The following is a 26,687-nucleotide window of genomic DNA, read 5'->3' on the forward strand; positions in this document are numbered from 1 at the left end:
TTAGGCTTGTGTGTGTTATTGAGGCCTTAGGCTTGTGTCTGGTATTGAGGCCTTAGGCTTGTGTCTGGTATTGAGTTCTTAGGCTTGTGTGTGTTATTGAGGCCGTAGGCTTGTGTCTGGTATTGAGGCCTTAGGCTTGTCTGGTATTGAGGCCTTAGGCTTGTGCCTGGTATTGAGGCCTTAGGCTTGTGTCTGGTATTGAGGCCTCAGGCTTGTGTCTGGTAATGAGGCCTTAGTCTTGTGTCTGGTAATGAGGCCTTAGTCTTGTGTCTGGTAATGAGGCCTTAGGCTTGTGTCTGGTAATGAGGCCTTAGGCTTGTGTCTGGTAATGAGGCCTTAGGCTTGTGTCTGGTAATGAGGCCTTAGGCTTGTGTCTGGTATTGAGGCCTTAGGCTTGTGTCTGGTAATGAGGCCTTAGGCTTGTGTCTGGTATTGAGGCCTTAGGCTTGTGTCTGGTATTGAGGCCTTAGGCTTGTGTCTGGTATTGCGGCCTTAGGCTTGTGTGTGTTATTGAGGCCTTAGGCTTGTGTCTGGTATTGAGGCCTTAGGCTTGTGTCTGGTATTGAGGCCTTAGGCTTGTGTGTGTTATTGAGGCCTTAGGCTTGTGTCTGGTATTGAGGCCTTGGGCTTGTGTCTGGTATTGAGGCCTTAGGCTTGTGTCTGGTATTGAGGCCTTAGGCTTGTGTCTGGTATTGAGGCCTTAGGCTTGTGTCTGGTATTGAGGCCTTAGGCTTGTGTGTGTTATTGAGGCCTTAGGCTTGTGTCTGGTATTGAGGCCTTAGGCTTGTGTGTGTTATTGAGGCCTTAGGCTTGTGTCTGGTATTGAGGCCTTAGGCTTGTGTCTGGTATTGAGGCCTTAGGCTTGTGTCTGGTATTGAGGCCTTAGGCTTGTGTGTGTTATTGAGGCCTTAGGCTTGTCTGGTATTGAGGCCTAATATTGCAGCTCCGCTTAATTCAAGTTGATAATGTTCTTCTGCAATACTAGACACACACTATTGTGGCAAGTGGAGCTGTTGGAGAAAAAAATATAAAACAAAACTTTATTTGCCTGGAATGTTTTTTGTTTTTAGTTACATGTTAAACTGGTCTGTTCATAGCGTCATTGTTGACATCTCCATGCCCATGATTGTTTCTGTATCCGGTTTGTGGGGTTGGCGACTAAGACTATAATGAATAGGCATTGTGCGATGGAATGGTGACATCTCCACATTCCTGATTAATTATAGCTTAATGTGCAAAGTATTCATTTGGAGAGAGGGTTAAACAGGGCAGAGCGGAAGAAATTGCTTCAGACTTTATTTCCTATTGTCTTTCCCTTTGGAAAAATATTGATTGCGGCTGAACCACATACATTACAATGTGGTTTTTTTTCCTCCATTTATGCTGCATATCAGTCAGCCCGAAATGTATGTTGCGAGTGCTCAATATGATTGAGGAAAGTGTTGATCTCCTGGAGGAGTGATAAGGAACATTTTATGGAGATTTGCAAAATAATTTCTTTGTCCCCCTTTTCGTTGGCACAACCAAAAATCTTGAGCAAATCTTCAGTTGTCACCTTTCGGATGGAAATGTGCCAAAAATGTGATATGACAGGTTTCTTCTGTTGATTTTTTTTCCCACTTTATTTGAAATGAGATCGATTGTCCATGTTTTGTCCGGTCCGTATGGTTATCGTTAAAAGGTCTGTCTGCACAAAATGACTGTTCAAACCAAGCACATGTGCTCAGTGATTGAGTAGTCCCTTTTTATTTTTGAGCGATACGAATCAAGGGTAGATGGCAAAGAGACCTGAACTGTCTGGCCACGCCAAAGGTGCATCCGGTGCCTGTGCTTTGTTTGATCAGTCATTTTGTACTTATAGGTGGTCCAAGCGATGGTGTAAGACAGAGATGTCACAAAGTCTTTTCCTGCTGCCCAAACCACAGACCGCATAAATCAGAGCCTGGCTCTGTGATTACAGCTAGGTATATATGTCGCGGGCGGGGAGGACGCCGTCGCTGCTGCGCTCTCGCTAACGCTCTGGTCCGGCGCTGCTGCGGCTGCTCGGTGGCTCGAGCGGTGGGCCGGATACGGGGACTCGAGCGGCGCTCCTTGCCCGTGAGTGAAAGGGATGGTTGGTTTGGGGGATTTAGTCCGTGACGCCACCCACGGGTCGTGGTGAAGATGGGCACCACCGCTGCTGGTGACGGGGATCCCAGGAGCGATGGTAAGAAGCAGCTGGGATGTTGTTTTCCCCCTCCGTGGGTAGGGGTCGGTGGCCCCGGGGCCCGATGGTGTTGTGACGGGGAGGCAGGGTCGGTGAGGTGCAGGGTTGCAGAGACAGCGCGGCGCGGTGCCGGATGGCACGGGTGTACTCACTCAGCAAGAAAGGTACAAAGTCCTCGGTAAACCAGACGGCTGGATGGACGGGTCCCGCAGCCGGCTGCAGTGTCTCTCCCCGGACAGGTGATGGTGGCTGTCTTTCCCTGCACCTTGATGTTCTCCTTCTGACTACTATGGATTCCCAACGGTAGTCCGCTTCCCGGTGTATGGGTACCGGAGGAGCCCGTTTGCCCGCAGACGCTGGCCCTTGGATCTCTAGCCTTAGGCGGTAGCTGTATACCCTCACGGTGTGGGCTGTTGCCTTCAATTGGGACTTTGGCTGTTGTGAAACCCCTGGGGTTCCAGTCACATTCGGATCTGACTATTGACGGCGGCTCCAAGCCTGGTCGGGGTCCGATGGCCCTGCCTGTTTGTGCTGGCTTCACTTCGCTCCCCGGTCGGTACCGGCGGGCCGTTGCCTGTCCCCGGTCCTACGGTTCCGCGTTGCTCCACCACTCCTGCAGACGGCCACCACCGTCTGCCAACCTTGCTGTCAGTGCCTGGGCCACAAACCCAGACACCCAAGTGCTTGCTCCTCTCACTTCAAACTCCTCAACTGAACTGTCACTTCCCACCTCCTGGCCTGTGAACTCCTCGGTGGGTGGGGCCAACCGCTTGGCTCCGCCCCACTTGGTGTGGACATTAGACACTGGAGGGAGGCAACAAGGATTTTGTTTGGCTGGTGTCCCTGTCTAATGGGGGTGGGGGGTGTTTGTATGTTATCTGTGACGACCTGGCTAGGCCAGGGCGCCACATATACGTTCAACTCCTACCCATACCTTAATAAAATTGTGCAGCCAGGCTCCGATTCCTGCTGCTTGTTGTTGAGTAGCATGAATCGACTGACTCGTTCCCTTAAAGCTTATGTTCCCAATTGATGTTTATACAACCAGGTTTCCTTCAGGATTTTCTGGATAAAAATCTGCTGCATATTTCAACTTTCATCCACATGTTGCACAGAAAATCCCCGGCATAAGGCTATGTGCGCACTAGGCGTTTTTGCCGCGTTTTTAGCGGCGTTTTTTACCGCGTTTTTGTGCTGAAAACGCAGTGACATTGCTTCCCCAGCAATGTCAATGGGTTTTCAGAAGTGCTGTCCTCACACAGCGTTTTTTTTTAGCTGCGTTTTTGTGGTGACCACAAAAACGCAGCATGTCAATTATTTCTGCGTTTTCCACTGCGTTTTTCACTCATTGAATTCAATGAGATGTTAAAAACGCAATGAATAACGCATATAGCCGCGTTTCTATGACTAAAAACGCAGCTATAAACGCAAGGGGTGGGCACTACAGTGACGTGTACAGGAAGAGGATTCCTTCTGTTGGTAAACACAGAAGCATGAATCCTCCCGGTACCGTCACCGCTGCTTCCACCTCCCGTCCTGTGCATGTCAGCTCCGTGCGGCGCCATGTCTGGGCGGGAGGTGGAGGCAGCGGCGAAAACCAAAGTGAACAGTAGAAAAATAAAAAAATGTCATATACTCACCTGTCCGCAGGGTCCCGGTGCCATGCCCGCTCCCATCTCCTCCCGGTCCCGCCGCTCTGGCTGTGTGCAGTCTCCCCGGCCGGCAGGACCTTGCTTGCAGGACCTGGCGCTGATCACCTGATGCAGTCACCTGACGCATCAGCTGATCGCGGTGTCGCCGGCTTTTTCGCGCCCGGCCGGCTATCAGCTGATCCTGCCGTCAGGGGACTTCATCAGCTGATTACCGGCAGCTCCGGCAGCGATCGTATAGGATCAGACTCCTGTCCAATCGATCGCTCCAGGAGCTGCCGGTAATCACCACAGCACATAAGTGAGTATTATTATTATTATTTTTTTTTTTTTTCTACTGATGCATCAGCTGATTGTATAATCGGCTTTTATACAATCAGCTGATGTGTGATGGGATTCAGGCACTTGATCCTGACACATCATCTGATCGCTTTGCCTTCCAGCAAACCGATCAGATGATATTGGATCCTGATTGGACGGCGCGGGACCCTGACCCAGGATTACTGCGGCGGGGGGGTTCTTTATTTCAATAAAGATGGAGTCACTAATTGTGTTGTGTTTTATTTCTAATAAAAATATTTTTCTCTGTGTTGTGTTTTTTTTTTATCATTACTAGAAATTCATGGTGGCCATGTCTAATATTGGCGTGACACCATGAATTTCGGGCTTAGGGCTAGCTGATAATATACAGCTAGCCCTAACTCCATTATTACCTAGCTAGCCACCCGGCATCAGGGCAGCTAGAAGAGTTGGATACAGCGCCAGAAGATGGCGCTTCTATGAAAGCGCCATTTTCTGGGGTGGCTGCGGACTGCAATTCGCAGTGGGGGTGCCCAGAAAGCATGGGCACCCTGCACTGTGGATTCCAATCCCCAGCTGCCTAGTTGTACCCGGCTGGACTCAAAAATTAGGCGAAGTCCACGTCATTATTTTTTTTTTAATTATTTCATGAAATAATTAAAAAAAAAGGGCTTCTCTATATTTTTGGTTCCCAGCCGGGTACAAATAGGCAGCTGGGAGTTGGGGGCAGCCCGTACCTGCCTGCTGTACCCGGCTAGCATACAAAAATATGGCGAAGCCCACGTCATTTTTTTTTTTTAATTATTTCATGAAATAATTAAAAAAAAAGGGCTTCTCTATATTTTTGGTTCCCAGCCGGGTACAAATAGGCAGCTGGGGGTTGGGGGCAGCCCGTATCTGCCTGCTGTACCCGGCTAGCATACAAAAATATGGCGAAGCCCATGTCATTTTTTTTTCTTTTTGGGCAAAAAACTGCATACAGTCCTGGATGGAGGCTGCTGAGCCTTGTAGTTCTGCAGCTTCTGTCTGCTCTCCTGCATACACTAGTGAATGGAGGATGCTGAGACTTGTAGTTCTGCAGCTGCTGCCTGCTCTCCTGCATACACTAGTGAATGGAGGATGCTGAGACTTGTAGTTCTGCAGCTGCTGTCTGCTCTCCTGCATACACTAGTGAATGGAGGATGCTGAGACTTGTAGTTCTGCAGCTGCTGCCTGCTCTCCTGCATACACTAGTGAATGGAGGATGCTGAGACTTGTAGTTCTGCAGCTGCTGTCTGCTCTCCTGCATACACTAGTGAATGGAGGATGCTGAGACTTGTAGTTCTACAGCTGCTGTCTGCTCTCCTGCATACACTAGTGAATGGAGGATGCTGAGACTTGTAGTTCTGCAGCTGTCTGCTCTCCTGCATACAATGAACATTTTGAAGAAGGAAATGACATCAGACCTTTTTTTTTTTTTTTTTTTTCATCAACAATCTTTAATGGCATTGTGCACTGATTAAAAACGCAGTGAGCAAAAACGCAGCAAAAAACGCACCAAATCGCGGCAAAAACGCATGCGTTTTTGCCGCGTTTTTTTAGCCGCGGGTGCGTTTTTTAGACAAAAACGCACATAAAAACGCAGCGTGAAAAAAACGCCTAGTGCGCACATAGCCTAAATTAACCAACCCTGCGGATTTGAAACTCTTTCTACACACATGTTTGAACCGACAGAGTTCTCCAAAAGGACAATTCTTTGTCGGTCTTTTTTTTGCATCTTTCTGGCAGTTTCCTGCAGGGTGGATTGATTTATATCACGCCGATTTAAATCATGATTTAAATCACGATTTAAATCAAAAGATTTTTTTCTATTTAAATCGGATCGATTTAAATCATGATTTTAATCATGATTTAAATCACCGATTTAAATCAAAAGGTTTTTTTTTAATATAAATCACGATTAAAATGAGAAGTGAGAGCAGTGTGCATGTGCGCCCATAGTTACACGGACGAAACTAGGGGCAACGATCTAACGCCAGGGTGAGGGGGGGACCCCAGAGTAAGTAAAAATCTTTTTTGTTTTACTATATGGCAATAGGTAGGTGTTTAAAAGCAGCATGTCTTAATTGTATAAACTATTAATAGCCTCCACATTTTGTTCATACTGCCCCTTTAATTCCACACTTCTAGCTTGGTTTCAGTTTTGGTTTAGTTTCTTTTTCCCTGCATTCAGTTGACATGCCCAAACTTGTTGGATAGTCAGCAGTACTTGGCTCAGGCTGTAGTAACATCAGCAGTGCTTGGCTCAGGCTGTAGTAACAATCAAACTTCATAAGTGATCTGTGTGAGCCATGGCAACAGGTCGTAAGAGAGACCCTATTTGGGTTCATTTTGTTGAGATGCCAGCAGCAGATCTTGGAAAGAAAGGTGCAAGAGCAAAGTGCAAATACTGTCAAAAGGATATCCAAGGACTTGTTTGCCGTTTGAAATCACATTATGAAAACTGCAACCAGAAGGGAAATGAAGATGTTGATAGTGATACAACTAATGTCAATGAACCCCCACAGATTCTTATGCACCAGGAGCCTAGTACTAGTGGTAAGTCTGGCAATTAATTTACAACCTATTTTTTTAACAGACATTTTACTGGGATGGTTAAAGTCTATGAAAAGAAAAATTTCTAGCACTGGTAGTTCTGGAGTATAGAATTTAAATTTATGTTAAGGCAATATTTCACAGAAAATTAACGCTAAAGGACATGTGCACCTTTATTTTTTTAAGGTGCACATGTCCCCCTCCCGCAGCGCTCTTACCTCCGATCCCCGCAGCGCTGAGATCCGTGGCTTCGTTTTGACCGTCCGCCTCCCGTCCTCCGGTTGCGGCCTACTCGCAGTGATCCAGCGGCGTGACGTCAGCGGGCCGCACGCTCCATTGAAATGAATGGAGGCGCGCTCGCGGACGGGCAGAACGAAGCCACGGATCCCCGCAGCGCTGACATCGGAGGTAAGAGAGCTGCGGGGGGAGGACATGTGCACACTGTGACTGGCTGCACCTTAAAAAATAAAGGTGCACATGTCCTTTAAGTAAAAATAAAGTGTGTATACGCTTATTTTTTTTTTATTGTAGGCTGCAATTCACTTTTGAAGTCTGCCAAATTGACCATTTTAAAAAAAAAAACATTTTTAAAACTTTTGTGACATAATTTTTTTCAGTTGCTGAGGCTCTGATATTAGTTACCAGTATTACAGCAACCTCACCGGAAAACTTGAGTAGCATAACTTTTGAGACAGCCCTTATAGGACGAGGACCATTACATTGTTCAAAAAGTTTGTTTCAATATTTTCGTTATATTTCTTCAAATACGCAGTCGATTTATATTTTTAATTTCTGTGCTTTCAGGGTCAAATATGGCTTGTGCTGCACGTGACAATCAATATCTGGGTACAACATCAACAAAGCAGCCCAAAAAAAAACTTTGCGTGCAACAAAGTGTAGAAAAATTCATCTTAAAGACTACGACGAGCCAGAAAGAACATTTTGATGAATTAATTGCTAAATTCATATTTGCAACCAATTCTTCTTTCCGACTAGTTGAGCACCCATTGTTTGTACAAATGATCGAAGGAATTAGACCAGGCTACAAACCACCAAGTAGATTTGATATCTCAGGAAAACATCTTCAGGCTGTATACGACATAGAAAGAGCGGCTTGTACAAAATATTTGAAAGACGAGGTTGTTAACATGAGCTTGGATGGTTGGAGCAACATCCACAACGACCCCATAATTTGCACTTGTGTCACAACAGAAGATGGTGAAACTTACCTTACAGACACAATCGACACATCTGGAAATTCACATACTGCTGAATATTTACTTGAAATTGCTAAGAACTCAATTCACCAATGCCAAGAACAGTTTGGATGTAAAGTAAGGAGCTTAGTTACTGATAACGCAAGCAATGTGGCAAAAATGCGAGCGGAACTGGCACAGGATGACACAAATGTCATTACATACGGTTGTTCTGCCCATTTGTTGCATCTTTTGTCAAAAGACCTGCATATTTTGGGTGTCAAGGAACATGTAGAAATTGTTAAATATTTCCGCAATAATCATTTTGCACATGCAACCTACAAGGAAATGGGAGGACTGAAGTTGGTTCTACCACAAGATGTTAGATGGAATACCTTGGCTGACTGCTTGGAACTGTTTATTAACAACTGGTCAAAATTACTGTCCATTTGCGAAACACATCGGGATAAAATTGATGCTAATATACGAAGCAAAGTATTAAATCTTGGTGTGAAGAGAAATGCCGAGGACCTTTTGGAAAGGTTAAAGCCAATATCGATTGCGTTGGATAAAATGCAGAAAGATACTGCAACCATAGCTGATGCCACAGAAGTTTGGAAAGATTTAGAAGGTTCTCTAGATCTCTTGAACCTCTCAAACAATGTAAAGGTTGCAATACAGCACCGCAAGGACCAAGCATTAAAAGAAGAACACTATTTAGCCAATTTCTTGCATCCCATCTACAGAGGGAAAAAATTATCTGAGGCGGAAATCAACTCTGCAATGGAGTGGCTCGCCAATACTAACCATGACATTGTGGCAACTGTGCTGAAATTGAAGTGTGAATCTGCACCATTTCAAAAACACATGTTTGCAGATAACGTCGTTAATGAACTAAAACCACTGGACTGGTGGAAGTCGCAATCACTTGTTCTTCCAGCAAAGATAATAAATCTAGCTACTCAGCTACTGACTGCATCGGCTTCATCCGCAGGAGTAGAGAGATTGTTTTCTTCATTTGGTTTTGTGCACACAACAGTCCGAAACCGCTTAGGAACTGCTAAAGCAGGACAACTGGTTTTCCTATTAAAAGTCCTAAATAAACAGTAGGCTTAAAGGACTGATGTATTCACTGAAGATGTTTGCTTACTTCAAAAGTTAGAGATAGGCTATTGTTAAAAAGTACTTACTCTCTGTAGTTCAATTCTGAGTGTTTAATAGTGCAAATAAAAATTATTAGGTTTCATAATCAACTGTTTTAATATTTTTATTTGTGTAAAACAATTAGATTTGCAAAAAGACAAAGTTTTGCTTGTGTACAACTTGATTAAAAAATCTGATTTAAATCAAATGATTTAAATAAAAAAAATCTGATTTTTTTGATTTTTTTTAAAAAAATCAAGATTTTTATCCACCCTGGTTTCCTGAGCACTTGTGCATCATTTTTTGGCTATAGATTTTTTTTTTTCTGAAGGTTTTTGGAGCGAACACAATGGGGAAAAAATATCTTGTGCACAAACCTTGAAAGTATTTTTGTGCTGTGGATGCTGTAGTGCAAGATGTCCAAAGCGATAACGCAATATAATCAGTAGAGGTTTTTGCCGCAGATACCAATAGTGTTTCCCCAAAAAAAGACACTGTCTTATATTATATTTGGGCTTGAAAAATGTGCTAGGGCTTTTCGGAGTAAGGCTTATTCTTGGGGGAAACATGGCTGGGGTAAGTTTACCCCAAAAAAATAGCAGACCCCCCTTCCCAGGAGAATCATATTTTCCAGACCCTGCGTCTGCGTCGCTTCCAGGTCCTCCTGCTGAAATCTTTGGTGGGTGCTTCCAGCCGGTATGCCCCATGCGGTTCTTCAATAGGTATCACTGGATGTGATGTGTGTGTGCAATCTGATGTGAATGCGGGTGTGCGATCTGATGTGATTGCGGGTGTGCGATCTGATGTGATTGCGGGTGTGCGATCTGATGTGATTGCGGGTGTGCGATCTGATGTGATTGCGGGTGTGCGATCTGATGTGATTACGGGTGTGCGATCTGATGTGATTGCGGGTGTGCGATCTGATGTGATTGCGGGTGTGCGATCTGATGTGATTGCGGGTGTGCAATCTGATGTGATTGCGGGTGTGCGATCTGATGTGATTGCGGGTGTGCGATCTGATGTGATTGCGGGTGTGCGATCTGATGTGATTGCGGGTGTGCGATCTGATGTGATTGCGGGTGTGCGATCTGATGTGATTGCGGGTGTGCGATCTGATGTGAATGCGGGTGTGCGATCTGATGTGAATGCGGGTGTGCGATCTGATGTGAATGCGGGTGTGCGATCTGATGTGATTGCGGGTGTGCGATCTGATGTGAATGCGGGTGTGCGATCTGATGTGATTGCGGGTGTGCGATCTGATGTGAATGCGGGTGTGCGATCTGATGTGAATGCGGGTGTGCGATCTGATGTGAATGCGGGTGTGCGATCTGATGTGATTGCGGGTGTGCGATCTGATGTGAATGCGGGTGTGCGATCTGATGTGAATGCGGGTGTGCGATCTGATGTGAATGCGGGTGTGCGATCTGATGTGATTGCGGGTGTGCGATCTGATGTGATTGCGGGTGTGCGATCTGATGTGATTGCGGGTGTGCGATCTGATGTGATTGCGGGTGTGCGATCTGATGTGATTGCGGGTGTGCGATCTGATGTGAATGCGGGTGTGCGATCTGATGTGAATGCGGGTGTGCGATCTGATGTGAATGCGGGTGTGCGATCTGATGTGAATGCGGGTGTGCGATCTGATGTGAATGCGGGTGTGCGATCTGATGTGATTGCGGGTGTGCGATCTGACGTGATTGCGGGTGTGCGATCTGACGTGATTGCGGGTGTGCGATCTGATGTGATTGCGGGTGTGCGATCTGATGTGATTGCGGGTGTGCGATCTGATGTGAATGCGGGTGTGCGATCTGATGTGAATGCGGGTGTGCGATCTGATGTGAATGCGGGTGTGCGATCTGATGTGAATGCGGGTGTGCGATCTGATGTGATTGCGGGTGTGCGATCTGATGTGAATGCGGGTGTGCGATCTGATGTGATTGCGGGTGTGCGATCTGATGTGATTGCAGGTGTGCGATCTGATGTGATTTTGGGTGTGCGATCTGATGTGATTTTGGGTGTGCGATCTGATGTGAATGCGGGTGGGCGATCTGACGTAATTGCGGGTGTGCGATCTGATGTGATTGCGGGTGTGCGATCTGATGTGATTGCGGGTGTGCGATCTGATGTGATTGCGGGTGTGCGATCTGATGTGATTGCGGGTGTGTGTGTGCGTTCCACTACAGGGCCTCCCGTTTGGCCTCTGGTGAGTATGATTGCGGGTCTTCTTTCTTCTCTTTTGGGGGTGTCTGCTTTCTATTATGAAGTGTCATGCAGTATTCTTTACCTTTTTTAGTTATATGGACACTTCATTTAGTTATATGGACAGACACTCTCTCGACTAGGGATTATTTTTGGGGTAGGGCTTATATTTATGCCTTAAGCTGAAAAGGCTGAAAATCCCTGCTAGTTTCCAGCTGTCCCTAGGGTGGATCTGGGGTGTTCCCAGAAGCGTGGGGTTCTCCCCTGAGGACCTTGGTGAAGTGAATATGGAAGTTAAACACCTCCAGAGATTTTGGCAACTAGAAATCCCATTTTCACTTTATAACCTATAGGACATAGGTTATAGCTGAACTGTACAATGGATAGTATATCAATAATAATAAAACGTTTTTTGCTCACCGGCCCACTGCACTTTGCTATACAGTTCAAATGAGGAACGCTAAGCCTAAATTCCCAAGAAGATTGTTTTTTTTTTTCCCCCACTGCGTATTTTCATTAGCAAAAAACCCACATTATATTACAATTTCAGCAAAGTGTATAGGATTTGGCCAATTGGTGCAGAAAGTCTACAACATGAGAAACGCACCAGATACTGCTCATGGGAACGCTTTACCCTGAGTGTGAAATAGGGGTTTAGGACCAAACCTCCTTGATGAGCGGATTTTGGGCGGATGCAGATTTTGTTGCAGGGGTGACGTCGGTCCTTTGTGGTTCTCAGGTTGTGTCCTCTCCTGCTGAGCCAGTAAATGAGATGCCCGCGCCCCGGTGCCCAATGTTCCCATTCCTGTCAATATCCCTCCAAGTGCTGCCAGACTGTAATTCGGCCTGAGTGACATTGCACTGGGGGTAGCAGGAAAGGTTATTTTGAAGACGCCACGCAGCGCCGGAGCACTGGATCACATCACCTTGACAGATTTGCTGGCCTTGCGTTTTGTCGATTGATCGTTTTAAACTTCAATACTTACTGTCAAAGACACGGATGAAAACATTAAGTGGAGTGCAAAATTTTCCACTTCTTCCTGAGCTGTAATTACATGTAGGCATCACAATGCCCATCATCTAGGTATTAGAGATGAAATGGTGAGTGTTCCAGTAATTGATGCCCTAGTTATACAAAATCATGGCGCAAAAAATACCACTATATGTAATCTGCAATGAACGGAAAAAGTATATTGAATTAAAAGGGTATTTTAACCTAACACGAGCTATGAGTTACAGCAAAGATGGGCTGCAGTGTGTACATCGCCCAGGCCAAAGACTAATACTCTACCAGGATACAGCTAAGGCGGCTTTCACACATCCGGTTTTTGCAGTACGGCTCAATCCGGCTCAAAAACCTATGCAACGGATGCGGCGAAAAAAACTGATCCATTGCATAAGTTTTTCCATGCGGTCCGTCCGTTTTTTGACAAATGTGGCTTGATACTGAGCATGCGCAGTGCAAAAAAACGCATCCGGCGGCTGGATGCGGTTTTTGTCGCAGGACGCCGTATCCGGCGTCCATAGGCTTGCATTGTAAATCGCGCCGGATCCGGTGCGATGCGGTTTTTTCGCTGCACAAAAAAACGTGCCAGGCAACGTTCCATCCGGCTGCCGCATGGGCTAAATATGCCGCATCCGGCAAAAAACGGACGCCATGCGGCACAATACGGCGCAAATGCAAGTCTATGCAGAAAAAAACGCAACCAGCGGCAAAAAAAAGGTTGGGTTTTTTTGCAAAGCGCCGTATTGTGCCGCTCCGCAAAAAACGGATGTGTGAAAGCAGCCTAAACCCCCACTAGGTGGAGGCATCACAGGTGCAGGAGGAGCAAATCACACACACACTTCCAAAGAATGGAGGGGGCAATTGCTGGATGATCACACTGCACACTGATGGCTTGCATAGAGCGCTGTTCACACATGCAGATAACAGTCACAAGCCCGCAGCCTATTAGGTGACGCCCATACTATTAGATCAGGCGGGCGACCAAGCCGTACCCCACCTGTGTGTCATGCAGGGACAGAAACTCTAAAATGCAAGGCCAACAGAAAGGCGCCTGGCTGTATCCTGTACAAAAAAATATGAGGTTTTTGTTAGTATTTATGGCCATAAAAACGGAAGCCTACAACCCTCGTCACGGGACCTCATGCTTGTAGGTCCCTACACTTATTATAAAAAATAGCAACAAGAAGTGGGGGTTTAGCTGTATCCTGCTAGAGTATTAGGGGTACTTTGCACGCTGCGACATCGCAGGCCGATGCTGCGATGCCGAGCGCGATAGTACCCGACCCCGTCGCAGCAGCGATTTCCTTGTGATAGCTGCCGTAGCGAACATTATCGCTACGGCAGCTTCACATGGACTCACTTGTCCTGCAACCGTCGCTCTGGCCGGCGACCCGCCTCCTTGTTAAGGGGGCGGGTCGTGCGGCGTCATAGCGACGTCACACGCCAGGCAGCCAATTGGAGCGGAGGGGCGGAGATGATTTGGATGTAAACATCCCGCCCATCTCCTTCCTTCCGCATATCCTACGGAATACGGAAGCCGCAGTGACGCCGGTAGGAGATGTTCCTCGCTCCTGCGGCTTCACACACAGCGATGTGTGCTGCCGCAGGAGCGAGGAACGACATCGGACTGTCGCGTCAGCGTAATCATGGATTACGCCGACGCTGCACCGATGATACGATTACGACGCTTTTGCGCTCGTTAATCGTATCATCGAGCCTTTACACACTACGATGTCGCATGCGATGCCGGAAGTGCGTCATTTTCAATTTGACCCCACCGACATCGCACCTGCGATGTCGTAGTGTGCAAAGCCCGCCTTAGTCTTTGGCCTAGGCAGTGTACACACTGCAGCCCATCTTTACTGTAAGTAATAATTTTTGGAGGATATTTATTCCTCTTCTTGTTGCTTATTTTTATTACACGAGCTATGCCAAAAGTGATAGATGCAAGTCCGACCTCTAAAGGCCCCGTCACACACAGAGATAAATCTGCGGCAGATCTGTGGTTGCAGTGAAATTGTGGACAATCAGTGGCAGGTTTGTGGCTGTGTACAAATGGAACAATATGTCCATGATTTCACTGCAACCACAGATCTGCCAAAGATTAATCTCTGTGTGTGATGGGGCTTTATGGGACGCTCCTGTCTGGAAAGTGGGGCTGCACATCACTCCTCAGTACATTGGGAGTTGGCCGCACATTTGTGGATCTAGATAGATGACGGTCCCAGAGATGGTATACGCATCAGTCAGACATTTATGCCAAATCCTGAGGATTTTCCATAAATGTTTGAGATGGGAAATACCCTTTTAAGGTTTAAAGGGAATCAGTCAGCAGGTTTTTGCTATGGAATCTGAGAACAGAGAATGTAGGGGCAGAAAGCCTGATTCCAGCGGTGTGTCACTAACTGGATTGCTTAATGCAGTTTGGATAAAGTCCCTGTTTTCTCTGCTGTAGATGTAGCAGTGGTCAGAATGTTGATCTGTGTATAACCCCTCCCACACTCCTGACTGCTTTCTGTGTACATTGTCAGTTGTCAGCAAGCTGCCAATCAGTGGTGGGGGCGGGTTATACAGATTAGCTGTATTGTCTGGCAAGTGCCATGTCCGGCATGGAATCCGACTCTCTGTTATGTAATCTGAGAGCATCTTAATGTAAAGCAAAACACCTGCTGAGCAATTCCCTTTAAATACAGTGTAGGTCCACATATAATGGACATCTGATCATGCGTACTGACCTGAAGCCCGGTGTCTGAGGCGGTGACAACGGACACCGGTACTTGCGTCACCCCCTAATGACGTGAGGCAATGGGCATTGAATAGCATGTTAATATGCCCCTGTGGGTGTGCTACCATGCTAAGAGGGCAGACTAGTCGGGGAAGTAACGCCCTCACGACTAGTCGCTGCGCTCATCAGCATATTATATAGCATCTTTAGAAATACTTTTTCTAAACATCTCTTTATCTATTCTACTAGATGCAGGGATTAGCAGTATGCACAGAACTGCTCGTGGTCCAGGGGCATATTACAGCGGACAGGTTCCCTTTAAGGAGAGAGAGACGGTGCCTCCGTCCTCCATACGTTACACAGGAGGCGTCTGACCATACGCCCAGATAACGTAGTAACATGTACCGGTGACTACAGGCGGATGTGGCTTTATTTCCCCCTTTATGTGTTTTTTGTTTGTTTTTTTTCCCCCTCTCTTTAATTTTGCCTTACATACAAGTCATTATACAGGAGAGAATGTTTCCTGACACCTATTCCTGTAAATTCATTTTATCTTCGGTTTTGTGTTTTTTATTGTCACTCCATAAAAGTAGAGTATAAAGGCTGCGACCTCGCTAGCGATCTCGTTAGCGATGTGACACGCCAGATCATCTGCCGAGATCGCACATGTGACCGGCGTTATAAACCGACCTATGTGCGATCTCGGCAGATCGCATCTGTGATCTGGTGTGTCACATCGCTAACGAGATCGCTAGTGATGTCGCAGCGTGTAAAGCACCCTTTGCTATGTGCGCACTGGGTGTTTTAAGCGGTGTTTTTCGGGTGCATTTTTGGCTCAACTGCATGACTTTGCTTCCCCAGCAAACTCTATGACTTCATTTTTGCTGTCCGCACACAACTTTTTTTTTCAGCTGCGTTTTTGAGCTTAAAAAAAACATGTCAATTATTTCCTGTGAAAAACGCAGTGATCAAAACGCAGCCAAAAATGTACCGGAACGCAGTAAAAATGCATGCGATTTTTCCAGTGCGTTTTTTGTGTGTTTTTGCCGCAGGTGCGGTTTTTTGCATGTTTGTGTGTTTTTAGCGGCCAAAAACGCAGCGTCAAACGCTCAATGCGCTACAGCCTAAGGGTCTGTGCGCACTGGGTAGATGAATATCTTAAGCAAAATACGGTCCCTCTGACAGAATTCCGCACATGCGGAGTAAAAAACGCACCCAAAATCCGCATGTGGTTTTGGTGCAATTTTTTTCCGCGATTTTGTCCCTGCAGTTTTTAACCGTTTTGCTGCAGAAATTCTGCAGCAAAACCTGTAGGGGAGAAAAACGCAGTGAGCGCACAGCATTTTGGATTTCTCATAGGTTTTGCTGGGGAAGGACTGCATGAACATTATGAACAAAAACCGCACCTTTACTGCATCAAGAACCACGGCAAATAACACAGTGTGCGCACAGGGCCTGATACTCTGACAACATTGTTCCCAGCAGTGACCTGAGAGTCAGAGATGGGGTCCAGATGTCTTCCACATATTGTTTCCACTCCATTTCAGCAATTTTCCTGCCTCCCCACATCTGGGAGGGTCTGCCAGAAATCGGCTTGCGTTTCCCATTGACTTCCATTATACTCGTTACTAGAATCAAGCCCATTCAAGTGTCCAACCTGCTCAATTCAAGTACCTAAGCAGTAGTGATGAGCGAGTACTAAAATGCTCGGGAGCTCGAGGCTCGGTCCGAGCATCTCAAAATACTCGTGTACTCGGCCCGAGCACCGAGCCCAATGTTATCCTATGGGAGACCCGAGTATTATTCTGAAATGACCCCCGGCAGCATGTAGAAACCATAAAACTGTAAATTAAAAAAAAAACGTGCGTGTGTGTGTGTGTAAGCGTGCATATATATATATACACGTGGAGTGGAGTGCGGGAGTGGCCGTAGCCGAGCGGGGAAGTGTCGGGCTAAAGGCACGGTCACGCTGTGCGGGCCGGCCAATCACTGCAATTCCACAAGTAACAGGGCTGTGGCATTGCAGTGGTCTGCCAGCCAATCCCTGCATAAGGGATGGCTGTAAAAAGAGCGCCAACATGAAGTCCACGAGTACAGCAAGAGTATCGCGAAATTACTCGGTCCCCGCCGAGTAGCCCGAGTACATTGATACTCGTGCGAGTACCGAGTAGTAACAAGCATACTCGCTCATCACTACTAAGCAACTTAGTGCTCGCCCATCACTACTTATTAGCAAAAAAACTCATCAGTATTTTGGATCAGATTTTGGGCAGTGATTTTCACATATGCCATCTGTGTGCTGTCTGTGATTTTCACACACCCATAGACTCTTATGGGTGATTTTGATCCACGACTCATAGAAAATTTGTTCAGGTCTCTGATTTATTTTTTTTGTGGACGCATGAGCCGTGAAAAAACCCGGACTTGTGATTAGCCCCATATACTATAATGGGTACACGTCCTTTCCATGAAAAACACAAATAGAACACATACGAGAAAGCTGGTTGCCTGAACCAGGCATCAGAACCTAGATTAATATGGAGACATTATTTGCCAATTTAATTGTGAATCTTTTAATTTTACCTTTTGAAATAAAATTATTTAATAATTATTTTTTTTTTATAATTATTATTTTATTATAATTTGTATTATTTTATTATTAGTTATTTTATTATTTTTAGTGTTATTATTAATAATATTATTAATTATTTAAAATAGATAAAATTAAATTCAACAGACTGAAAACTCCAGACGAACTATTTGAAAAGTAGTTTGTTTTTTTTTTCCCAATTGTTCTTTTAACATAAACAATTAAAACATATTTCTTCGATGTATTGAAATAGAAAAAAAAACCCATTCCCAGGCCAAGTTTTGGTTTGTAGACATGCTTGCTGCATTGCGGGGCACGGTGCCAGGCACATATTGCCATCTCCAAGCTAAACTTAAGAAGTGTTGTCATCTGGAAGGAAAACTAGGCAGGGCTGTTATAACACTACTGAAATAGCCTTCTCGTCCCTGTGCATTCGAAGCTCAGTACAGGAAAGGCAGCGCAGAGGCTTCTGCACATTACACTCCCCTGCCTACTATTCCCACTGGGCAGAAGGACCGGAAGCAAAGCCGGGCGTCCAACCAGTCCATTTCTGCTGATGAGCGAGCCGTGGAGTGGGCCATAATGTCGCTCTTGGCAGTTTAACTGCCTATTCCATTTTTACCGATCAATGCAGCCGTCACACGCTAGGTAGGGGCTGGAAAACCAGGCTTGAGAAGAGAGGGAGGCAGGAGCATCCGGTGCCTCCTAATCGGAGATTGATGAACCTGCCTGTGCAGAAAGGGAAGGAGCCTTCGGAGGGAGGATGCTCCAGCCCAGCATAAGCTGAGGACCACTGCTGGCGCTGGGAGCATTTCCGAAGAACTCTTTGACCTCGCATTTTCCAGCCATCACATCTGATAAATGGGAACATTTACCAGCATTCGCCTTCAGCCCAGAGAAATATATTTCCATTCACTTATCCTTTTTTTTATTCATTGGATCCAGCAGCCGCGCCTCATTTAGGAGCCCATTAACCACCCGCTGTGCCTTCAATCCTTTCCGCTTCAGAGAGCAGTTAAACAAGGCCTAACCCTATTGATCCCGCGGGAATGCACAGGGATCCATATCCTTTTGCATAACGAGACTGTCCTGTTGCACCCTGATCGCTGGCATATCCCACCAGGATAGAGTAGAAGGAAACGCTGCTCCACGTGGGGACGTTTTCTGCTTCAAACATGAGTTTCCTCTCACCCGGGGATGGAGAATGGCTGGACAGCAGCACAGAGGAAGAAAGGAGCCTCCTGTCTTTCCTTGGTAGGGTCATTGACTCCAACAACTTTTCAAGGGAGTAAAGTTATGCTTTATGCTGTTATGTTATTTTTGTTTATACACTTGTTTTCCTTTGTTATTTTGTTTTTGTTTATACACTTGTTTTGTTACGTTGTTTTTGTTGGTTTTGACACTTGTTTTCTTTAGTTACGTTGTTGGTTTACTTGACTTGTTTATTACAGTATTTATCAAAGGTTTTTTACACTTTTTATCCTTGACATAAGAATTCAGAATATAGGCTTATGTATTGATTGAACCTATCTGAAGTCCACTTTGTATTTGAACAGGTTAATATGGAGAAGGCAAAATGGATGATGTTAGACAATACATAATTGCACTGGTGATTGTAGATTGTGTTAGACGTTTCATGTTGCTTTTTTTTTGCAAATTTTACTTCCTAACTAAATATTTTTCTTTTCAACCGGTGCATCCTTATTGGTGTTCTCACAAGATTTTGCTCCTAGGTGGAGCTGTTAGTTTCGGAAGCAGTAAAGAAGCATTGCATCTCCATTGTGGATTTCATTACTTGATCATCTGTAGAATATGGGAGTTGAGTGTCCCTTTTCTGCATAAAGGTGTAATCTCCAACCTCCCACCCCAGAAGGGGGCCTTCTCCAACCTCCCACCCCATAAGGGCGCTTTCTCCAACCTCCCACCCCATAAGGGGGCCTTCTCCAACCTCCCACCCCATAAGGGGGCCTTCTCCAACCTCCCACCCCATAAGGGGGCCTTCTCCAACCTCCCACCCCATAAGGGGGCCTTCTCCAACCTCCCACCCCATAAGGGGGGCCTTCTCCAACCTCCCACCCCATAAGGGGGGCCTTCTCCAACCTCCCACCCCATAAGGGGGATCTTCTCTAACCTCCCACCCTATAAGGGGGGCCTTCTCCAACCTCCCACCCTATAAGGGGGACCTTCTCCAACCTCCCACCCCATATGGGGGACCTTCTCCAACCTCCCACCCCATATGTGGATCTTCTCTAACCTCCTAACCCATAAGGGGGATCTTCTCTAACCTCCCACCCCATAAAGGGGGCCTTCTCCAACCTCCCACCCCATAAAGGGGGCCTTCTCTAACCTCCCACCCCATAAGGGGGACCTTCTCTAACCTCCCACCCCATAAGGGGGACCTTCTCTAACCTCCCAACCCATACGGGGGACCTTCTCTAACCTCCCAACCCATACGGGGGACCTTCTCTAACCTCCCACCCCATAAGGGGGACCTTCTCCAACCTCCCACCCTATAAGGGGGACCTTCTCCAACCTCCCACCCCATAAGGGGGACCTTCTCTAACCTCCCACCCCATAAGGGGGACCTTCTCTAACCTCCCACCCCATAAGGGGGACCTTCTCCAACCCTCCCACCCCATAATGGGGGCCTTCTCCAACCTCCAACCCCAGAAGTGGGACCTTCTCTAACCTCCCACCCCATAAGGGGGACCTTCTCTAACCTCCCACCCCATAAGGGGGACCTTCTCTAACCTCCCACCCCATAAGGGGGACCTTCTCCAACCTCCCACCCCATGATGGGGGCCTTCTCCAACCTCCCACCCCAGAAGTGGGACCTTCTCTAACCTCCCACCCCATAAGGGGGGCCTTCTCCAACCCACCACCCCAGAAGTGGGACCTTCTCTAACCTCCCACCCCAGAAGTGGGACCTTCTCTAACCTCCCACCCCATAATGGGGACCTTCTCTAACCTCCCACCCCATAAGGGGAACCTTCTCTAACCTCCCACCCCATAAGGGGGGCCTTCTCCAACCCACCACCCCATAAGGGGGACCTTCTCCAACCTCCCACCCCATAATGGGGGCCTTCTCCAACCTCCCACCCCATAATGGGGGCCTTCTCCAACCTTAATTATTGGGAAATTAAATCTCCCTTTTCTTCAATTAGACTTTACCTTTTAATCATCTTCTTTTCATAATTATGTGATTGGAGCAGTTAAGTAGAAATTTGCCTATTGGTTAAAGGGAAAAAAAGTCACAGATTCTGGGCTGAAAAACAGATTTTCTGCATGTGAACAAGATCCTGATGACGTAGGTGATAATGTAGTCTTTCGCATGTTTTTTTTTTTTTCCCAGCGAAATGCCGGCAATGTTTCATTTTGGATGAACACTTGCCGTTTTGATGAGGACGCCCATTAATATTTTATACAATTGTTTTTCCTAGATGTCCTTAAGCAAAACACTGCTGCAAAGACATTGATAGTGTGCGTCTCCTATACCATTACGATCATTTCAGAACTTGGGTTTGTGAACAGCAAAAAAAAAAAAATGTAGAAAGTATTTTCAATGCATAAGAGGCGTCTGTCAGCAAAGAATGACTGTGCAAACCAAGAACAGGCAATCGGTGCACTCTTGGGATGGCCGAACAATTCACTGCACCTTCCCATCTACTTATTCGGTTTCCTGTAAATTTAGAGCTGTCAATCAAGGAAGAAAAGGGCAGAGATGGATGCAACCAACTTTGTGGGAAGGTGCCCTAATCTGCTTGGCCACATCAAGGGTGCATCGCGCACCTGTGCTTGGTTTGAACCGTCATTTTGCACTTTGCAGTCTCCTTTTAAAGAAGACCCCACATTATTCTGGACAGGCAGTATGACTCCACTGTGAGATAAAACAGATTTTCACCTCCTGCACCAGCGATGTCTGCGGCAGGCATCCTAGTGCTCGCGGGACATTATTATGCCACATCAGCGCTGCAGCCAATCATCGGCCTCTAAAATGTTAGTGTTCAAGTTTCCCTTGTACAAAAACTGAGGCGTCTGGGGGTCATAAGAGTGCTGAAGCTCATTAGCAGCCGTTGATTGGGTGCAGCGCTCACTTAATATCACATGATTGTCGGGAGACCCGATGCCGACATTACTGGTGCGGAAGATGAGTAAGGTTTGTTTTTATTGTTAATGGGGGCACAATTGCATTTAAAAGCAATCTGTCAGCAGGTTTTTGCTATGTAATCTGATATCACTGGAATCAGACCTCTGCTCCTACATCATGCTGTTGTGTTCCTTAGTTTATTGGGTCAAGCAGTTGAGATACAGTCACAGATTTCTCTGCTGCAAATCTAGCAGAGCTCAGAATGCTGACCTGTGTATAACTGGCCCACCCCACTGATTGGTGGCCTTCTGTGTACACTGTATATTGACAAAAAGATCAGTGGCAGGAGCACTGTTGGACCAAGAGGCCTAAGACGCCTAATCCTGTAGTGATAATCTCCTGCTAATAAAACACTTATTTTATTGAAACCTCAAAACTCAATTTTGTAAGTAAGTAAGTACAGTAGATGGGCTCACAGAACGTGATCAAAATGAGCGCTAAGTACCAGTTATAGCTGTAGTAATGCAGATCACAATCTTTATTTTCATTCGGGTTGTATTTGTTTCTGTGCAACGGAGTCAAAAGCAACATGATGTAATTTTGCTCGGACTTGCTTTAGTTTTTTAAGGTCTACATGATCAAGCGTCTGTGGCTGCGCAGCTTCATTTACATGCAAATGTATGAGAACGGAGTTTGTTGTGAAATAACAATATGTTCTCTGGAAACGTCCCGCGTTACTTCTGCATCACCTCAACCTGCTCTTTACAATGCAGCCCTAATTTAAGGTGGCAAATTCAGTTCTGCTACATCTTTTTCTCTGTTGTGCTTTCATCAAGTTCCCACTTGTCACCAGCAGGAGGCGCCGTGGGAAACTCTCGCAATGCAATTTGTACATGACTGGGGTTGACATTTCACAATGTAAAGAAAGAATGTAAAGAAAATACTTGTGGTTTTGTTTTTTTGTTTTTTATAATTATTCCAGTATAAAGCAGTGGGCCCATAAATATTAAATAATTTACAGTGCCTACAAGTAGTATTCAACCCCCTGCAGATTTAGCAGGTTTGATAAGATGCAAATAAGTTAGAGCCTGCAAACTTCAAACAAGAGCAGGATTTATTAACAGATGCATAAATCTTACAAACCAACAAGTTATGTTGCTCAGTTAAATTTTAATACATTTTCAACATAAAAGTGTGGGTCAATTATTATTCAACCCCTAGGTTTAATATTTTGTGGAATAACCCTTGTTTGCAATTACAGCTAATAATCGTCTTTTATAAGACCTGATCAGGCCGGCACAGGTCTCTGAAGTTATCTTGGCCCACTCCTCCATGCAGATCTTCTTCAAGTTATCTAGGCTCTTTGGGTGTCTCATGTGGACTTTAATCTTGAGCTCCTTCCACAAGTTTTCAATTGGGTTAAGGTCAGGAGACTGACTAGGCCACTGCAACACCTTGATTTTTTCCCTCTTGAACCAGGCCTTGGTTTTCTTGGCTGTGTGCTTTGGGTCGTTGTCTTGTTGGAAGATGAAATGACAACCCACCTTAAGATCCTTAATGGAGGAGCGGAGGTTCTTGGCCAAAATCTCCAGGTAGGCCGTGCTATCAATCTTCCCATGGATGCGGACCAGATGGCCAGGCCCCTTGGCTGAGAAACAGCCCCACAGCATGATGCTGCCACCACCATGCTTGACTGTAGGGATGGTATTCTTGGGGTCGTATGCAGTGCCATCCAGTCTCCAAACGTCACGTGTGTGGTTGGCACCAAAGATCTCGATCTTGGTCTCATCAGACCAGAGAACCTTGAACCAGTCTGTCTCAGAGTCCTCCAAGTGATCATGAGCAAACTGTAGACGAGCCTTGACATGACGCTTTGAAAGTAAAAGGTACCTTACAGGCTCGTCTGGAACGGAGACCATTGCGGTGGAGTACGTTACTTATGGTATTGACTGAAACCAATTTCCCCACTGCCATGAGATCTTCCCGGAGCTCCTTCCTTGTTGTCCTTGGGTTAGCCTTGACTCTTCGGACAAGCCTGGCCTTGGCACGGGTGGAAACTTTTAAAGGCTGTCCAGGCCGTGGAAGGCTAACAGTAGTTCCATAAGCCTTCCACTTCCGGATGATGCTCCCAACAGTGGAGACAGGTAGGCCCAACTCCTTGGAAAGGGTTTTGTACCCCTTGCCAGCCTTGTGACCCTCCATGATCTTGTCTCTGATGGCCTTGGAATGCTCCTTTGTCTTTCCCATGTTGACCAAGTATGAGTGCTGTTCACAAGTTTAAGGAGGGTCTTAATTAGTCAGAAAAGGCTGGAAAAAGAGATAATTAATCCAAACATGTGAAGCTCATTGTTCTTTGTGCCTGAAATACTTCTTAATACTTTAGGGGAACCAAACAGAATTCTTGTGGTTTGAGGGGTTGAATAATAAATGACCCTCTGAATAAACTTTTCACAATTTTTAAAAAAAAAAAAAAAAAAAAGAAATAACATTCTTTTTTGCTGCAGTGCCTTTCACACTTCCAGGCTGATCTACAGTCCAAATGTCACAATGCCAAGTTACTTCCGAATGTGTAAACCTGCTAAATCTGCAGGGGGTTGAAGACTACTTGTAGGCACTGTATGTAGGCAGCGGCTCAGGTACAGTTAGAGGATGTCCAGCATTATAGTATTGGTGATCAGAATCAGATCTGCGGGGGTCTGACAACTGACACCCCCATCTGTTGTCAACTCTTCTGGCTGTGCAGTGGCCGCTGCTGAGAAGTGCAGCTTAGCGCCTATTCCGTAGTCTGCATCATTTTTATTTCCATTGTTCCTTCAGACCACTTTATCTCATTTAGGAGAGAAAGCGATAACCAGACAATCTGCAGATCCCTTAAAGGAGTTGTCCGACATAAACTCCAAAAAAAAATTAAGTTAATCTGTGCTGTATTGTCATATAAAACGCCCCCTACATTATTTTTTTTTTCTAACTTTTGTTTCTCTTGATTTTTCACTTTATTCTCTGCAGCTCCTTGTTTACATTCAGCACAACCTAACATGACATGTTTGACTGCCAAACCCACAGTCACAGCTGGCACCGCCCCCGGCCTGAGCGTCCAGCCACACCCTCTGCCCACACACATTCCCTCCTGTCAGTATACTGCACCTGTAGATAAATGAAGACTATGTAATGAACATTATATATAGCCCCTAATGTGAGTCTATAGGGGACACACACACACACTCTTCTCTGCGCCCCCCCCCCGCTCGCCCTCCCTTCTCACCCGTGCAGCATGCTGTCTCTTCTCCGTGCTGTGATGATTGCAGTGTTCTATACAGAGCTCAGTGCTGTTGTTCGCTGGTATCAGGTGACATCCCTGCTTCTGACTGTATTCAGAAGCGAGGAGCACGGGGGAGGGGGGGTCACAGTTGCCCGGGCACCATACAACATAATGAGCTGAGGACACTGTTGGGAAAACAGCACTCACAGTGTCCTAGACAGAGAGGGCAACCCTGTGTTTGTCCAGCACATACAGGGCACAGATAGCAGCGCACAGGGAGGGGGCGGGGCTCATCGCACTGTACCCGCCCAGCAGGGAGGCGACATGCTGTTCCAGATTTGCATGTCAGCATGGTCCTGCCCATGTTGATATGAAATGACCGGAAGCAGCAAAAATCGCGGCAGGAGCGGTCACATGACCCCTCTGAGCCGGGGGAGAGGGGCTGACAGCAGGGCAGGTAAGTGGTTACTATCTACTTACCTGCCCCAATGTAGCCCAATAGTGTAAATAATAAAAAAAGCAAAATAAGCCGGATAACCCCTTTAATTAAAGAAATAAAATATTTCCATTACCCCCTAAAAATCATTTAAGAGTTGTTGGTCACTAGGTGTCTTTCTTCTTAATAACCTGCTGTCCTCTTCTTAAAGTCCAGTGTAATACATCACTAGGAGCAGAGACGCTGTGACGGATTATAGTGCATACAGCCATAACTGAGAGGCAGGCCTGCAGATAGCGGCAGGCAAAGCCATTGGACAATATATGCTGAGAACTGAAGGGTAAGGAAGTTCCAGCACCACTAGTGCTGGCAGAATGCTGATGAGGAGCAGCTGTAAAAGAATGGATGGCAAATCACTAAGAATGACATTTCCTGGATTTATCATACAAAAAGCAATTCTAACTTGTTGTGATTGATGAGCACCATAACACCCATGGCTTTCCACAGGCTTTGTGTGAAAGGACGGGCACTGATTTGCTACATTTATTGCATAAAGTTAGGCTGCGCTCACACATCCGTTTTTTGCAGTGCGGCTCAATCCGGCTCAAAAACCTATGCAACAGATGCGGTGAAAAAAACAGATCAGTTGCATAAGTTTTTCTGTGCGGCCCGTCCATTTTTTGACTGATGCTGCTTGATACTGAGCATGCGCAGTGCAAAAAAACGTATCTGGCGGCCTGTATTGTAAATCGCGCCGGATGCGTTTTTTTCTCCACACCAAAAAACGTGCCAGGCAATGTTCCATCCGGCCGCCGCATGGGCTAAATATGCCGCATCCGGCAAAAAACGGACGCAACGCAAGGCCATGCGGCACAATACGGCGCTAATGCAAGTCAATGCGGGAAACAACGCAACCAGCGGCAAAAAAAAAAACGGTTGCGTTTTTTCTGCAGAGTGCCGTATTGTGCCGCACTGCAAAAAACGGATGTGTGAAAGCAGCCTTATGAGGAATGTGAAACTGAAGGTGTGAAGTGCATTAGACACCCAAAGAGCAGACACGAGAGGTTTCAGGACTCGGCTCACTGAATAGAATTCTTAGGCCCAGTGCCCACGCTGTGTAGTTTTGACGCATATTTTCAGAAATCTGCATCAAAATACGGAGCGTGGGCACAGGGCCTTAGAAAATTCAGAGAGGGAGACTGAGATATTCATCGAGGCCAGAAGTGTACAACAATGCAAACTATTTGTAAAATGTCGCATTCTGTTGTCGAGGCTTTATGTGGGCCACTATTGCTTCATGTCACTTTAACACAGAAT

General features: G+C 46.2%; 1 protein-coding gene across 5 annotated transcripts in view; it reads left to right on the plus strand.

Annotated features, from left to right (window-relative positions):
* The window catches only part of RASAL2 (RAS protein activator like 2), a 272,881-nt gene that overhangs the window by 119,117 nt on the left and 127,077 nt on the right, over nucleotides 1-26,687 (plus strand). The window contains exon 1 of one of the 5 annotated variants that reach the window (XM_075320624.1): nucleotides 18,076-18,842. The exons of the other annotated variants lie outside the window; for them this stretch is intronic. Coding sequence (XP_075176739.1) covers nucleotides 18,764-18,842 — 79 coding nt within the window. The 5' untranslated portion in view covers nucleotides 18,076-18,763. Of the gene's footprint in view, nucleotides 1-18,075; nucleotides 18,843-26,687 lie in introns of those variants that run through there. 5 annotated transcript variants of the gene reach the window in all.

The sequence above is a fragment of the Anomaloglossus baeobatrachus genome, chromosome 8 (genome assembly GCF_048569485.1).
Source record: "Anomaloglossus baeobatrachus isolate aAnoBae1 chromosome 8, aAnoBae1.hap1, whole genome shotgun sequence".
In the NCBI taxonomy this organism is placed as follows: Eukaryota; Metazoa; Chordata; class Amphibia; order Anura; family Aromobatidae; genus Anomaloglossus; species Anomaloglossus baeobatrachus.